The 15,547-nt window shown below is 31.8% G+C and overlaps 2 protein-coding genes and 1 long non-coding RNA gene across 16 annotated transcripts in view; 2 read left to right on the top strand and 1 right to left on the bottom strand.

Moving 5' to 3' along the window:
• The window catches only part of LOC100877791 (uncharacterized), a 412,529-nt gene extending 405,069 nt beyond the window's left edge, over positions 1-7,460 (top strand). For 5 of the 11 annotated variants that reach the window (XM_076541317.1, XM_076541312.1, XM_076541307.1 and 2 more), the window contains 5 exons: positions 433-2,337; positions 2,734-2,872; positions 2,959-3,078; positions 3,151-3,540; positions 3,821-7,460. In XM_076541317.1, coding sequence (XP_076397432.1) covers positions 433-2,337; positions 2,734-2,872; positions 2,959-3,078; positions 3,151-3,540; positions 3,821-3,864 — 2,598 coding nt within the window. In that variant the 3' untranslated portion in view covers positions 3,865-7,460. Of the gene's footprint in view, positions 1-432; positions 2,338-2,733; positions 2,873-2,958; positions 3,079-3,150; positions 3,585-3,663; positions 3,742-3,820 lie in introns of all 11 variants that reach the window. The other 6 variants (XR_013041016.1, XR_013041015.1, XM_076541301.1 and 3 more) reach the window with 6 other exon arrangements.
• A 412-nt stretch (positions 7,461-7,872) lies between these two features.
• The window catches only part of LOC100877457 (uncharacterized), a 33,122-nt gene continuing 25,447 nt past the window's right edge, over positions 7,873-15,547 (top strand). For 2 of the 4 annotated variants that reach the window (XM_076541355.1, XM_012294497.2), the window contains exons 1-2: positions 7,873-8,384; positions 9,438-9,635. In XM_076541355.1, the coding sequence (XP_076397470.1) occupies positions 8,261-8,384; positions 9,438-9,635 (322 nt within the window). In that variant the 5' untranslated portion in view covers positions 7,873-8,260. Of the gene's footprint in view, positions 8,385-8,452; positions 8,478-9,437; positions 9,636-15,547 lie in introns of those variants that run through there. The other 2 variants (XM_012294498.2, XM_076541357.1) reach the window with 2 other exon arrangements.
• On the bottom strand, positions 8,125-8,779 carry LOC143266042 (uncharacterized). The gene is made up of 2 exons (XR_013041046.1): positions 8,670-8,779; positions 8,125-8,489 (listed from the first exon to the last, which is right to left on the bottom strand). It is a non-coding gene; the product is annotated as an uncharacterized LOC143266042 (long non-coding RNA).

Raw genomic sequence — 15,547 nt, 5'->3', positions numbered from 1 at the left:
TATTATATCTGGAAACTGAAATCTGATTTTGTATAGCGTCGAGATTAATTGCTGTAACAATAGAAACAAACACTGTTATATTACTTCACTTTGCACAATTCTTACTAATTCCAAAACGCAAATTTTTCTTACTAAAACCAAATGTCACATTAACTCTGACGTATTTCGATCTAGCACTTACAAAAACGTTCCTTGTTGTTTTCATGTTCTGTTCATGCACTGTTGAAATATGTCTCGCATATTATAAAACACGCTATATTTTTCTTTTAATCATTCTAGTAACATTTGAGCTTATACTAGACCGTATTTATAAATATGATCCTTTTAAACTCTGAAAAGTATAAATAACTTTAAAGACTTAAACAAATATGCGACATATTCTTGAAGCTGCTCAGCAATGGCTCTAATCCTTTTATTACCGAATGTTTGTAGCACTATTTGGATGAAAATCTCCTGGAAATGAAACGGGCAGACGATCGACACTTCATTTTACAAATAGCCCTGAAATGCGCGGATATATCGAACCCTTGCAGACCGTGGGATATTTCGAGGAAATGGTCGTACAAAGTATGCGAAGAATTCTTTCGGCAAGGTGATTACGAACGTCGGCTGAACCTTCCAGTGACGCCATTATGCGATCGACATACCACTAGCATACCAAAGATACAAACTGGATTCTTCAAGTTCGTCGTGACGCCTCTTTACGAGGAATGGCATCGTTTCCTCGGCGACGGATTGAGCGTTTCATTAATGGAGCATCTGCGCACCAACCAAAAAAAATGGGAGGCATTGATCTTGCAGGAAACGGCGGAAGAAACGGAAACGGAGATCTCCGAGCTGGAAGAAGTGGAAGATGCTGTCAGCTCTGTGGAGGATCCAGCCGCAGAAGAAGACACAGGAAGTATCGACTTGCTCATACCAGCTGCCTATGTTCAATCTCCTCGAATGCAAAGTTTACCAGCGCGAGTTGGTTTGGAACGGGTTGGAAGACGTCACTCGGTACCTCTGAGTGTTTCGAAACCATTAACATTGTTACCACGAAGCACAATTAGACGCGAGAGCCTGCCCAGTGAGCAAAGCAAATCAAAGTCAAATCTGTTACTGAAGCTGGAGGATCAAAGCCTCCTTGATCCTAGCTCATTATCTTTGTTATCGTCCAAAGGAAGCAGTATAGGTCAAGAACTATCGCCAAACGCCAATAGTGCTGAAAGGCCCGTCAGTGCTGAAAGCCTTTTACCAGAAACTAGTATAGCTAGCATCACTAATAGTGCTGAAGCATCGAGATTAAGTACGGTCTTACAGCCGGACTCCCAGAAACCGGGTAGTCAATCGAAACAGTTGACAAGACAACAGACATTCCCTCCGTTACAACCGTACGTCAGAATGAGATATTTATCTGCCACTGCAGAAATGTCGCAGTGCTACTCTCAAATCTTGGTGGAGGGAGATAGTTCTAGCTCGTCGTCGTTCTCCCCGAAAGAAAAATCTTGCTCGGATGGTCGTTGCGGTACTCCACCTACACACGAGGGAGATTCGATGCAAGCAAAGAGCGATATGAAAGTACCGAGAGAAACGGAGGTCTCTGGGAAAAGATATGGTACCACGATCACGGAGCTGTTCAGACAAAAAACCGAGCCCCTTTCAAGTGGCGATCATTCACGACGCCATTCAGTGCAAACTATTCGCGTGGAAGACACGAGTCTCAAGAATCGTAATAAGCGACCCTCTTCTGCTCAAGGAACTGACTTCACGCAAAGTTTCTATGCGTCGTTGACTGGTTCTAGTGAAGAAAAAGGAAGTCATAGTCTTGAAACAGAATCCAAGACGGACGGTACTTCTGTTTCGAAGATGAAATTAGAGGGTGATAAATCAGTAAGCGAGGATCAACGGACTACAGTGGCATTCAAGTCGAATCAGTGTAGTTCGATGCAGGTTACGAAAGCAAAGTGCATCGATTCTGGATTACGAAGATACTCAACTCCTGTGCCAGAAACTAAGACAATAACGACTGATGCTGGGGGTAGACGATTTACCGCGATACCAGTGTCCTCCGAACTTAGCACTCATAAGGTGTTCTTCATTGGTAGCCCACCTGATTCACCGCCTCTCATTCAAAGCATCTCTTCGTCGAGCGATAGTGGTAGTGAACCGCGACGAAGTACCGGCGATTCGAATAACGAGATCATTTCTACCGGTAGCAAGCGAGATTCGGAACCTTGGAAGGAAAAGAGCTCTAAGGTTGCCAAATTAAGTCACGATGTACAGATGAAGGAAAACGTTGATCCACGAGCAATGGAAGATCCAAAAGGAATTGCTTTATCTCGAAAGGGTAGTCAGGTATAATCAATTTTTTATATTTCACATACTCAAAATCAATGAAAAAGACTGGTATGAATATAGAAGATATTTTTGAATTATAATTACTAACTGCACAAACTAGTAGAACTTGTTGCATAAATAACAAACACAATTGTTTGATTTATAAGGAAATTTTGTTTGCAACTATAGCTCAGTAATACCTTATGTATAATATGTTTTAATATTCTGAGTTATAACTATTATATGTTTCAATTATTTTAAATTTGTAATGCTTACGAACACAAAAAAACAGATATAATTTGAAAATTAGTAATCAATGCTTAGATGCATTCTTGCAACAACAATAGAGTCATTTTGAACTTTAAATGTTTCGTGTATAGACAATATTTTAATTTATATTCTGCACTCTGTTAGTCGTGGGCTAGGAGACGTGGATCTGCTCCAGTTGGTCTGCTATCGAGATTAGATGATATTACGGTACCACCTATAACATCTAGAGTTGACCATACTTCCAGACGTGGGTCCGTACCAACTGACATTACTAGGCATCAAGGTAAATGCAAACAATAGCAGAAATATTATAAATGAAAGTACACAGTACTAGTTATTAAACGGTTAATACCAATAATATGATTTTAGGTGGGATTAATCGATTAGCCTTAGGACCCCGAGAGGGTAATGTTGCAACACCTAGAAGAGCAAGTCTTCCACAAGAAACTGCTCTTGGAAATCTTCTTGGCAATATTTTATCTTTAACCAGTACGTACTAACTGCTTGTATCGTGAGTGGCGGTATTGCTTAACATTTGTTACTATAGTTGCACGTTTACAGATGAACGAGAAAATCTCCCAATAAATAATAACAATAATAATAACAATACCGGAAGTAGCAACAATAACGGAATAACAAGACTAATCGATAGTACCGGCCCTGGTATGCCGTCTCCGCGGCGAGGTTCAGTGCCAGCAGACATATCTGAATTACGGCGTGATATGTTCAATAGGAGTAGCATAAATGGTAAGCCTCGTAATCGGAAAAAGGTTTTGAGAAGGAGGAGTTCCGGAGGACCGGAAATGTTTTCTGGAGGATCAACAGATGGAAACGATAATGGCACATGGCTTAAATGGAAGAGGGAACTAGGAAAAAAGGACACTATTCCTGAACCGCTCGTCAAACGAAGAGGTTCCCTGCCCATAGAGATGGTGGCCATTTCTCATGCTGGTCGGTACAATCATAGATAAAGGAGGATGTCGTTAAACAAGCCGGTACCATTGCGTTCTCCACTAATATTTATACGAGTAACTGATTTGCTAAACTGATTAAAGATCGTTAAAACCAATTTAGTTTGTAGTGTTTAGTAACAAGTCCGGCATTAACCATGTGTATGATCCTTAAAGGCATAGATATCAGCTTTCAGAAGCCGTACGTTCGATAATTTTTGTAGCCATAGGAAATCGACTGTAAATTGGATCTAATAAAATGTATTGTGTATGTACAACAGGATCTGGATCAGGAGCACGAAGATCTAGCTTGTGGAGACTTTAGCATGCAACAGAAACAAGTGGACCTTCCGTGATACCAGCGGTTAACATAAGATCATCGAATACTACCATATTGACAGTCTTTCCTTACAACATTAGCAGCAACAGCGATGATTGACTTCCACATTTCAGAATTGCCAAAAACTGGAACTCCTCTTACCAATCATAATTGTGGGCAAGTGAATTTTGTAAAATTAACCTCGATTTATATACAGTAATATTTTGCAATATGGACAAAACAATTACAGCGATGTCTGCATCAATTGCTAACAATTTGAATATCGGTATCATAGTAATTAATGCCTATGATAAACAATCTACTTGAAATGACGTACGTATACCATCATTATGGCACAGGATACAAATTTAAGATTGGCAAGATTGTAACATCAAATTTTGTGACAGGGTTAAAATAGCGAAAGGAGATTAAAACTATAAATTCTAAAGTCTTCCCCGCAATTTACGCGTCCGCGTGGAAGAAATACAATGTATACACATAGTAGTTATGTGAGCTCTATATCCATTTGTGCCATACACAAATGTTGTTAAAAACAAGATACAGTCAAACACAGGGTTCAATATGACGATTTTAATAATTAAAATGCCTAGGTATGGAGAAGGAAAAAAGACTGGTAGAAAGTTCACCGCTATAAAATTAGACATTTAAAGTGACACGTAAATTGATTGAAATGTAATGATATTTGCTCATAGTTAAGAAACTTACAATTTTTTAAAAAATTCGGCAGGATAATATTTATCTTCACTCAGTTAGTCATTCTTAGCGTTTGTCATCCCCATTAAGCATTATATTCATTTCTACACCCGCCTTAAAAATAAAATCTTTTATCTCTGTCGACGATGTTACGAGTATGTACAACTTAAAATGATTGAATTTTATTTTTAGATTGATAATAAAAAATAGTAATGGCTATGAGGCGCATGTAGCTCTGATAACAGTATACTCAATATCAGAAGTAGTTTCCTTTGAACTTTAATGAAAATCGAGATAGACATTCCATTAAAACAAATACCTAGTAGCCAATGCGTAGAACATGAATGCAAATTACTAATAACAAAGTTGTTTATTACTATTTATCATCATTCATATAACATCATAATCATAACCATCATTACTGTCATCATCGTTGTTGTTATATAATTACGAATGAAATCTTAATGATCGTTAAAGTAGATAGATATTGTAAACTTAGGAAGTAACAATATGTGCGTTTAACCTTGAAGTTAATTAGTTAGTGAATTGCGTGGAATTATAACCATGATTGTTTACTATCGATGAAAAAGATGGTTACGATGAATAGGTTTACGGTACGTGAACCAAAAATAATCAAAAGCTGTGACTTTGTTTATACTCTTTTCTAATATACTATAATTCAGTTATATATTTTTAATTAATAAAATTTAGTTACACAAAGTACAATTGACAAACTGCCCATGCATAAACATGTACAATATATCTAGATACAAATATTGTCTTGTTTTATTGTAAAATTTTTGTTATTACACGATTATTACATAAAGATATACTAATAGTATTTTTAATTAGTTTTTATATATAAAACAAAGAGACATTGTTATTTTATGTCACGTACTGCTATAACCTGTCGTCCCTCTGACTGTCAGAAAGTAAAGAACTATTATTAAGTCATTGCAGTTCAGTAATGATATATAACAAGTCTAAGTTCATAACTAATCAAAGTAATAATTGATATCTGTATTGATGTGATATAGGTAGGTCCTCCATTTCCCATGCAAAATGTTGCCAAGCTTAACAAACTTTCTCTGATAAAACTTCAAATCTTCTCAATGCAGAAACTGTCAGAGCTTTATGTGTATTTCACTCAATGACCAGCAAACAGAGGTGAAAAAAAATCGCCTTAAATAGATTTTGAGTCTTTAAACATAAAATGCAGAAATAATTCTTAAGTTTTCCTATTTGTAATACAGGAGCACTGTGTAAATGACTTGTTGTATAAGTGTATTGTAAGTTAGCATAAAACTACTAGTCTTTCTAACTCTTAATATAATTTGTACATAAATATATATATATATTCTCATTCGACAAAAGATGCACAGACAACACCAAGGAACACATTGATGAAAGATATTGGAAAATTTCATTAAAAACCTTATTTATTTATACTTTTTAAGAAACTTACCTTTACAGACAGACCAATTAAAATGGGACTAAACAGAATCTTTTTGTGAAAATGATAAATGACTTAGCTCCTGAAGTAAATTTGAATTCAATATTATATACGACCACTCTGTCCAACTACTTTTTGAAGAATTTATGGCACTTAGATATACATGTTCCCTGTTACAACACGAAACAAGCCTCATTCCGATAGAGAATGATAAACATTCTTCAAAAATTTTCCTCTGCCATCCTGTAGATACTATGTATTTGTATTATACTGTTTTCTATGATTATATTATCTTGGAATGTATGAAACAGTTCATTATTACTTTATGGGAATGAATGTAAAAGTAGGCTATTCGACATACAATGCATCAAACAGTGTTTATGCTCATATGAATATTCATTTTTTATGCCAAAACTTAATGCTATCAAGTAACTGTAAATCCTTAAGCTACCGCAATATTTGTTTTATTTTGTAAAATCTTATTCTATAATTTTATTTACAACAAAATGTCAATAAGAAATAATATAAAACTTCAAAACATTCAAGAATACGTTTTGCTTCTAAATTATTAAATTGATAAAAAATATTAAATTATATATATATCAAAGTTATTATTGAACTTATATTTATGTTAAATATACCTTTTACAATTTCTTTATAATTTTTTGTACTATTGACTATTTCAAATTCTGATTTATTATAATTGTTGCTATTACAATATATATATACTATGTACGCACATTTGATACCTAAGAATTAATACATTATTTATTGGTTTTTTATTGTTGCTCTGTTACTATGTGTATAAAAATAACAAGTAATTTTGTTTATTTAATTTATAAAAAATCAACTAATAAAACAGATATCTTATATCTCAAGATCAATTAATACTTCAAAAACTTATTGGAAGAAATGAATAAATGTATTAATCATATTTAAGTAAAATTAAGTTAAATATTTCCTTTGTAAATAAACAACACACAAAAGTGAATACAATGAAATTACATTTCCTGTTACTTTTTTAATCTTCTTGACTGTTTTTTCCTTTTTCTTCTTTCAACTATATTTAGTGTTGTATATTGGAAAAAAATTTGCGTGCAATTCGCAGTATTGGAAATGTCAATTAACAAATAACAATTCGTATGTAATCGGTCTGATGATAAGAAAGTCGTTATGTATTTTCTATGATGTTACTGGTAGATAGCTACTGCGTTAGATGTAATTAAACAATGTGTTCTTATCATTATTCATAATTAAATTGTAATATCGTTATAATAAACACGAGATGCGATACAGTATAGAATGATTATGTGCATATGTGACAGTGATAAGAATGGGAGCGTAGTTAAATTGTTTATCCTATTTATGATGGACAGTGTGAAAAAATTCATGTATATGTATATGTATGTGGTGATTACATGGCCTATTATATTCATTAGATTGAAATTACTATAGTGGATAATTATAGTACCCAAATTTTCTATCATTTTCATTTAGTTGTATTAATTATTTATTTCGCAAATGTACATGAAACCTGATCAATTGCATGATAAAAGTCCCGTTATAACTTAAAATTGAATAATATATTATATAATATGTAAACCCATCTTCTTTATTAAAAAAAAAAAAACACAAAAATTATATGAGTATATTTTACCAGCTCAGATATTTCATTTGTATTCCTGAGAAAAAAAATAATTTAATAATTTTCTTCGTAGCAATTTTAATCGTTTACTTCGTACTACATTAGTAGCACGTTATTCTCACCAACCATTTTGATTGTATTCATTTGAATATTGGCGCGGTATACACTGCCGACAGAGATACCAACTGTAAACACAAAACAAACGTTGCGTCATATTGCGCACTGTGTCCTGAGTCGTGTGTCGCGAATCTCGTTTTCGAAAGAGCACGCACACACATGCCGCGTCGTGAAATCAAATCATCGGCCCGGGAAACAAGAGTGCATAAATCGCGAAAGACAATCCTTAGTGTTTATCAGATGCAATCGGTTTTGGCGCGTGTGGTTGCGTACGTGTCGCGTGACTGTCGATTCACGTATCTGTGCGCGCTCGGTAGGTCAAAATGGCGTGAACCGACCGTACGATTTTAGGTTATCTTCGCTCGTGGCAAATTACAGTGGGTCTGAAAATAAAGACAAGCGTCTATCCACAAGTAGCATTTTCTTCTTCAACATCACATCGCGATCCTTGTGCGTTTTTGGGCCCGAGTTACATGAGTTATGACGACGGAATGCCCGCAGGCGGTAACAGTCGTTTCCGCGGTTACCCAGCGCGGATGTCCGAGCGACAACAGCTCGCACTTCTTCTTCAAATGACCTCTCAAGAAATAGTGTCAGGTAAGAAAGGCGGACACTTTATCAAAAATAAGAAGGCGCTATGTTTATAGACTTTGATACCAGAACACATAATTGATGGCCAAACAATGCTAGGTACGTGGTTACCTACGATTTACCATTAGTGATTTTAATGTATTCAAACGGATTATGTATTTTGTGGTTACACAAAATCAGATAGCTGTCAATAAAATTCACTACGATGTAACATTTATACAGATTACTCTAAGAATGTACTTAAAAACCCGATTCTTTGTTTTATTTTAAACTTCATATTTATTTTCTTACCGATACATGAACAAATAGCACTCGCGTAAACTATGCAGCATCTATGCCTTTCGATAGTCGCGTACCTTTCAGCTGTATGTAATCATTTTACGAAACAAACTGCAGCGTCAAACCAGAACTAGTTACTTCGCGTGAACAAGTTGCGCCCGCCTGTATTTTGCGCTCAGGTCTACCAACCACGTAACATTGTGACAGTCGACGTTCCCGCGGTGCCGCGTTAAATACCTCCTGTCGACATGACAAAGGAAGGGGTTATGTTAATATAAATAATTAACACGCGCTCGAATTCCCGCCACGGGAGAATTGACCTGGTAGCGACACCGATTGCCGGTAACTCGTTGCAACTACAATTTGCACTAGGAGGCGTTAATGTTACAATATATTTACGCAACGTAGCTTGTCAGTCGTATCGTTCTGTATTCACACGTGTAGATATTCAAACTTTGTATAGTGTCATGTAGAATTATCTTAATAATTCAGTATTTATAAATAATAAATAAACGTCTTCTGCATATCTTCGAAACTTTTATAATAGGATGGAAAATTAGTAGTAAACATTTCAAATAAACGTGATTGTCAGACAATTTTTATTACTAATACTATCCTTGCAATTAATATTGTTATTAGTAATTATTATACTGCTACGCATTACATGGAGCATTATTAATTGAAGGTTGTATTGTTTATTAGAAAATATAATTTGTATCGTTTAAATTATTTAGTAAATAACGTATTTATTAAAGGTCCGAGGAACTTATTTGTTTTCAGGCGGAAATCGAACAGAAAACACAACTACATCAAGCACTACCCCAAGGTCGTCGACATTACAACAGCGAGGGTCAAAAGGCCGCTGGACTAGCAAAAATGGGGAATCGGCAGTCCAAGCATCTATCAATCGTAAAGAAGATTTTCGAGTGCGACAGATGCTCGTGAATGGATACGATCTCAACGCTAAAGAAACAAATAGTAAGTAAACCGCATTCCTTCGTATTTTTAATTTTAGTAACTTATTTACGCAGTAGATATGAGGAGACATTCTTATTTTATTTTATGATTTTTAATTCAAGATTTATACATTAATCGAAATATTATTTTATCCATAAAATTATCTATTAACATTTATCCGTTTTCTAGTTTTTTTTGTCACGTTACAATAATAACTTTTCGAATTTCTTGAGCTGCTATACAACTCAACAAAATATTCTGATTAATTCAAACTAAATTTTCATATCATTTTTATATCATATCAATTTTCAAATCATATTAATACGTTTGTGTCAGTTTAAATAATATTTATCAGAGTTATTTAATATGCAAGTCTTTAAATAATTCTGCGCAATTACATTTTCTACATATCTCAATATTCATCAATGTAAAAATAGGAAACCTAACAATTATTATAAAGGTTCGTATGCACAGGCTATTTAACCAAAATTAGTGACAGTAGTGAAACAGTCCGTGTTTACGCAAATAATTAATTTCGATTAATAATTCATTGTTGAGTTTGCTCGTTGATCACCCTAAATTGTCATATCAACTTTACTGCGTATAATTACTCTGTGCGATTAATGACTGTGCATACGTAATACATTTGATTATTTCGACTATATTTCTTTAAGAAATGTATCTTTAAAAACATTTTGCTTCAATGTCATGTGAATAACGGCGTGGCGTAGCGAGTAGCAATATCTTGCGTATACTGTTGCTATGGCAACATTTCATGGGTATCCTCACATTGTGACACGGATGAAATTCACTTTTATTTGTTTTATAGTAATAAAAATGTATTTTAAAAATCTGCAACTACTCTCAGATTTTATAAAAGGTATTCAAAATTGCCAGCATAAAGTTGGTCGATTATAAACAATACTCTGAACATTTTCTATAATTGTTAATTTCGTACGTTCTGTTGAGTTAATTTAGATAACTTATTATTGACTCTCCAAATTTTATTGAAAATTTAGCTGTATAAAAATGGTAGTTGCATAACATACACTACAATATTATTTATGTATTGCAAGTTACTTTTACGTTAAAAAAAAAACATAAAAGTATATTTTAGATAAAATGTATAATTTTATCGATATCTAAAAAATATGGAACACATATTCGCACTCCTACATCTAAATCCAAAACCTACAGCAAGTTTCATATTTTAATATTAAATATGAATTCGTAACCCATATTCTTTAATGTTAATAGTTTTTAAGAATATTAATTTTGAAAAACAAACTTCAACTTTCGAACTTTGAACATGGTTTGTAGAATCCTCGTAATAGCTAACTATTCTTAACATTTAAATATGCTTAAATAATGATGAAAATAAAAAGAACACGAAAATACATCAATTTTTGCTGATATTTTTCGATGTATCTACTACGAATCTAGGAGAAAATTAAATAATACTACGCGGTAGAAGAAACATGTTTGCATTGCATGAATAAAAGATACAAAATAATGTTTAAATTTTAAGGTTTATGTTGAACAATAGGATACATGTTCGTATAAAAGTTTTCGTGTCTTCTATCCATTTTTCTAGCGGTCTTCACGTGTTATGATACACCCCGTAAATACATTTCTTATCGCTCTTTAATTTAATTTTGCGTGCTTTTATCTCCTGTCTCATTTACAATACGGTACTTGTCGCTATTTCTTCTACAGTGCAGCGTCTGCGTCGACGCCACACTTTTAACTAATGACGCACTTAGTGTGTCACAATTCACTAAATTCTTGCATTATTTATTTAATGTAACCATTGACGCATCATATGCATCCTATAGTATCTGATGTATTTTACATTGAATTATATACGTCTTATAAAAAATAACAATTTGTTTCCTATGAAAAATAATTTGTTTTATGTTTAGGCAATGTAAAATTATAACTAAATACGTTTATCCGAAAGGGAAAAATTTTGCTTTCCGTTATAAAAATAAGAATTTATATTTGTGAAAGAAAGAGCCGTAAATTAATTAGAATCTGCAATTAAGCAAAAATTACTGTCCTAAGTATTACACATATATTAATTTGATTATTTTCGTTTAATAAAATCAAGATAGTAATATTTTAATGAATGAAAATATTAATAATACTAGAATGAAAATACTTCATTTACAATAAATTCATTTAATCAGTTACAATGAATTTTTTTTTACTGAATTAATATTAGCAGGAAAAATTTTTCACTGACAACTTGTAACGAAATGTCTGTTTTAAAAGCTTTTACTGCTGCACAAACATATTTCTGTTTGTAATCTTGTTTCTTTTTCTTTTCCTTCTAAATTCTGCAGAATTTGTGTTTTCATAATATGAGAAAAATGATTAAAAATATAATATAAAATTTGTAGGTTATGTTGATTCTATGGCGAGTTTAAGAATTTATTATTAATTAATTTATTGTTAACATAAATGCACAGAATACAAAATGTACTTACTTTAATATAATAAATAATAACCATGTAATACATTCGCTACGGGTAATTAATTTAATAATTGGGTCTCACGTAAAGTCGTGTCTGTTTCGATGTTATTTAATTATTGGTCAGTGTTGCGTTATTACGTGCTGATGGAAAAATACAGAATGAAATTATAATGAAATACAAAATGAAACAAGATTAATTTGAATTCTCTATTATTTAATAAATCTATAATAATTACTATTTAAATAATTTTATAACATTAGAATTTTATCAAAAGTACTTCCTTGCTTACTCGAATTATTATGAAGCGAGTTTAACACTAGATTTAGAGAACTCCACAAAGTGGCTGCTAGATTTCTTACTTTAAATTACGAAAATTTTTACAAAATTTGTGCCAAATATTCATTAATCTTCGTCAAGATAAAGAATCATTGTGTAAGTTAGTTTACTATCTATTATTTATTTATTTTTATAATTTAATTTCAATGTAAATATATGTGGTCGTTAAACGTCCGCAAATTCAGTATTAAAACGATGAATCTTGGAACATTACAAAATATTATTTTTACATGATATAAATATTCTATTACAGAAATCCATTTCAAATTGAAACGCTCAAAATAAACAGATTATTAACAATACTGATACTGAACTGTTAGTTACCGGACTCGTTTGAGTAGGACATTGACATGTTCGAATAATTAAAAAATTCTGATTCCGCTGAAGATCATTTTACAATTCGGCTTCGAATGAATTGGCACGTATGTAATTTCATAGTAGTGAAAGTAGCTTTTCTTTTAATCGAAAGACAACATTCCCGGGGTCGGTCACCCCCGTTGTTCTTGTGTGTAGTGGAGGCTCTCGTCGATAAATGAAAGCGACGGTGCACGACCTTCCTAAACGCAGGAAGTCAGCGGGTCCGGGTTCATTCATATACAATCCACCTCCGTGGCTCGGCTACCCTTTCTCTGGCCCGTTTCGTCCCATTACCCTTTAAGGTCGAAGAAACAGATGGAACGGATAAAAAAGTTTCTACTCGCAATATTTTTTCAAGTCGTCACAAAAAAGGAATTTCTAGAGGGTGTTTCAAAAGACGAAAATGTCATTTGAATTTTTGCTTTCTTCTTCTTTTGTTAATATTTATGGCTTTCAACTGCAAAGCGGATGTGGAAACTTCACATGTTAATTGGTCTTTTGCTACATTATGTTAGATTAGGATCTTTTTCGACAAAGAACAATGTTAGGCAAGTTTCAGAAATTAGAATCGATGAATTTTAGTTTGTGTAAATTTTTTAGTACTGTTTTATTTGTTTTGTATTTACTGTATGTTCAAATTATTGTACCTAAGAGATTTCTTTTTAAAAATACATGACAAACGCGAACTTTATTAATTTGACAATATTATTGTTACTTGATATATTCTGGAATAAAAGGCGGGTGTAGTATTAAGGTTATGTTAAGTATTCTAATAGTGGCTCGATGAAAACCTTGACTTCAATATAACCGACATTATACTCGGTAGGTACTAGTTTTTATGTATTTAAGGTTGCAAATAAAGAAGACAGAATAACGAAATATTAAACAATTGTATTGTCTTGTATAATATAGCGTTCGACTTATGTTTAAATATTCAATTTTTATTTTTAACCACATGTATTATTGTTAAAAAATGATACATTGTAATGATATATACAATATATAATATTGATTATATAATCTATATTGTTATTTATGCAATATACAATATATTGTAATATTACAACGAAAATATCCGTTTCATTGCATCGATTAAAATCATAAAATATGGAATGTTCTGTTTAAATATAATAATTTTGCCACCCACTTTATACTGTACATTTATTTAATAATTATTTTGTTATTATTTTATATCTTTTAAAGATGTTGTAATTTGCATTGCGATGTTTAACATCTTTTTTATAATTAATTAAATTTTTAAACAGTTTGAGTCAGTGGTAGTTTGTTTTTAACACAACTCTATTAAATACTGTTACCTATGATATTTATGAAGTTTTCCATGAAAGCTTCCATTTCTAACAAAATTTTCATGAAATTTTTAACAAACGTAAAAAGTTTTCGATAAAATTAATTTATTGCAAGATTTAGTGGTATGCTTAACATTTAGTTTTGATAAATGCAATCTAATATAGTAGATCACAAAATGTTAATCGTGTTTTGGATAATAATTCGAGAAATAATTTTCTCACATAAATTAAAAATTTTTTGTTTTATATGTTTTGAATGTTTTCTAGGAATTTTATTTACAGTGATATAGTAACTCGGATTTGATTTCAGATTTATTTGTGAGGTTAATATTTCTTTATGATGTACAATATGTAATTAGTATAATATATATAAAGTTAGAATTAAAGCAAATTAAATAAATTAAATTTTCACAGACTTCATGGGTAAAATACATTACAATTTTGTTCAAAATTTGACTGCAGAATAACTACGCTTGTTAAAATTTCAGATTATGGAGATTATTAAAATATGTTTGCCCAAAATCAATTTTAGGAATAAAAATAGATTGTGTAAGCTCGTCAATTTATCCTCAATAACTGTTCTGATTCCGAAATTCTGCTCATAACATACTAAAGTTTGTCAATTTACCAATCTCAATAATATTATACCATCTTTTTATAAACAGTAATATGATAATACGTTTATTTTAATCGTATATGTGTAAACTGTTTCCTTTTTTAATATTACCCCGTTTAAAAAAATATTTTCATTTTATCGTTATCAGTAGGTATATCGTAAATTTCGAAAAATCGCATTTGTGTTTATAAAAAGTGATAAGAAAGTATCAAGTATGCAATGTTTTTAAACAAAAGCTAATTTAATGATGTAATTATTACAGCGTTTAAAATAATAAATGTGATGTACAAAATAAGTGTATATTTAACCATAATCATTCTAGCGTTAAAAGCATATGAACAAATATCTGAGTCACTGTACCTTGATAACTACGTAAAAGTTGATAATTTAATATTGATTTTTAAATTCTACCCTCTCAAATAGCAAACTACAGGTTAGATCGATAGCTTCATAAAAATCATTGGAACGTTTTCGAAAATATCTAGTTTTATAAAATGTTAAGTCTTTAAGTTTACTTCAGAAATTACTTATTATAGTAATTTAAAAACGAAATACTAAAAGAAATGAGTTTATAATAATTTTAATTTACATAATGAACTATTCATTTATTATATACTGAAGACAAAACTCAGTCTCTTTGAAGTGAAACTCATATGGACGTATTTTGTTATTGGAAAGTGCAAGTTAATCCTGAAATTTCCAAACTTATAAATTTACAAATACGAAATTTTCTTATTTTTGAACTTTCGTGAATTTTGAAATATTACAATTTCCAAATGCATAAATCCCCAAATTCTCAAATGTTTAAATCTATGATTATGGAAATGCATATATTTCCAT

The sequence above is a fragment of the Megachile rotundata genome, chromosome 2, assembly GCF_050947335.1.
Source record: "Megachile rotundata isolate GNS110a chromosome 2, iyMegRotu1, whole genome shotgun sequence".
NCBI classification, from domain to species: Eukaryota; Metazoa; Arthropoda; class Insecta; order Hymenoptera; family Megachilidae; genus Megachile; species Megachile rotundata.
This window is presented reverse-complemented; position numbering and strand designations above follow the sequence as displayed.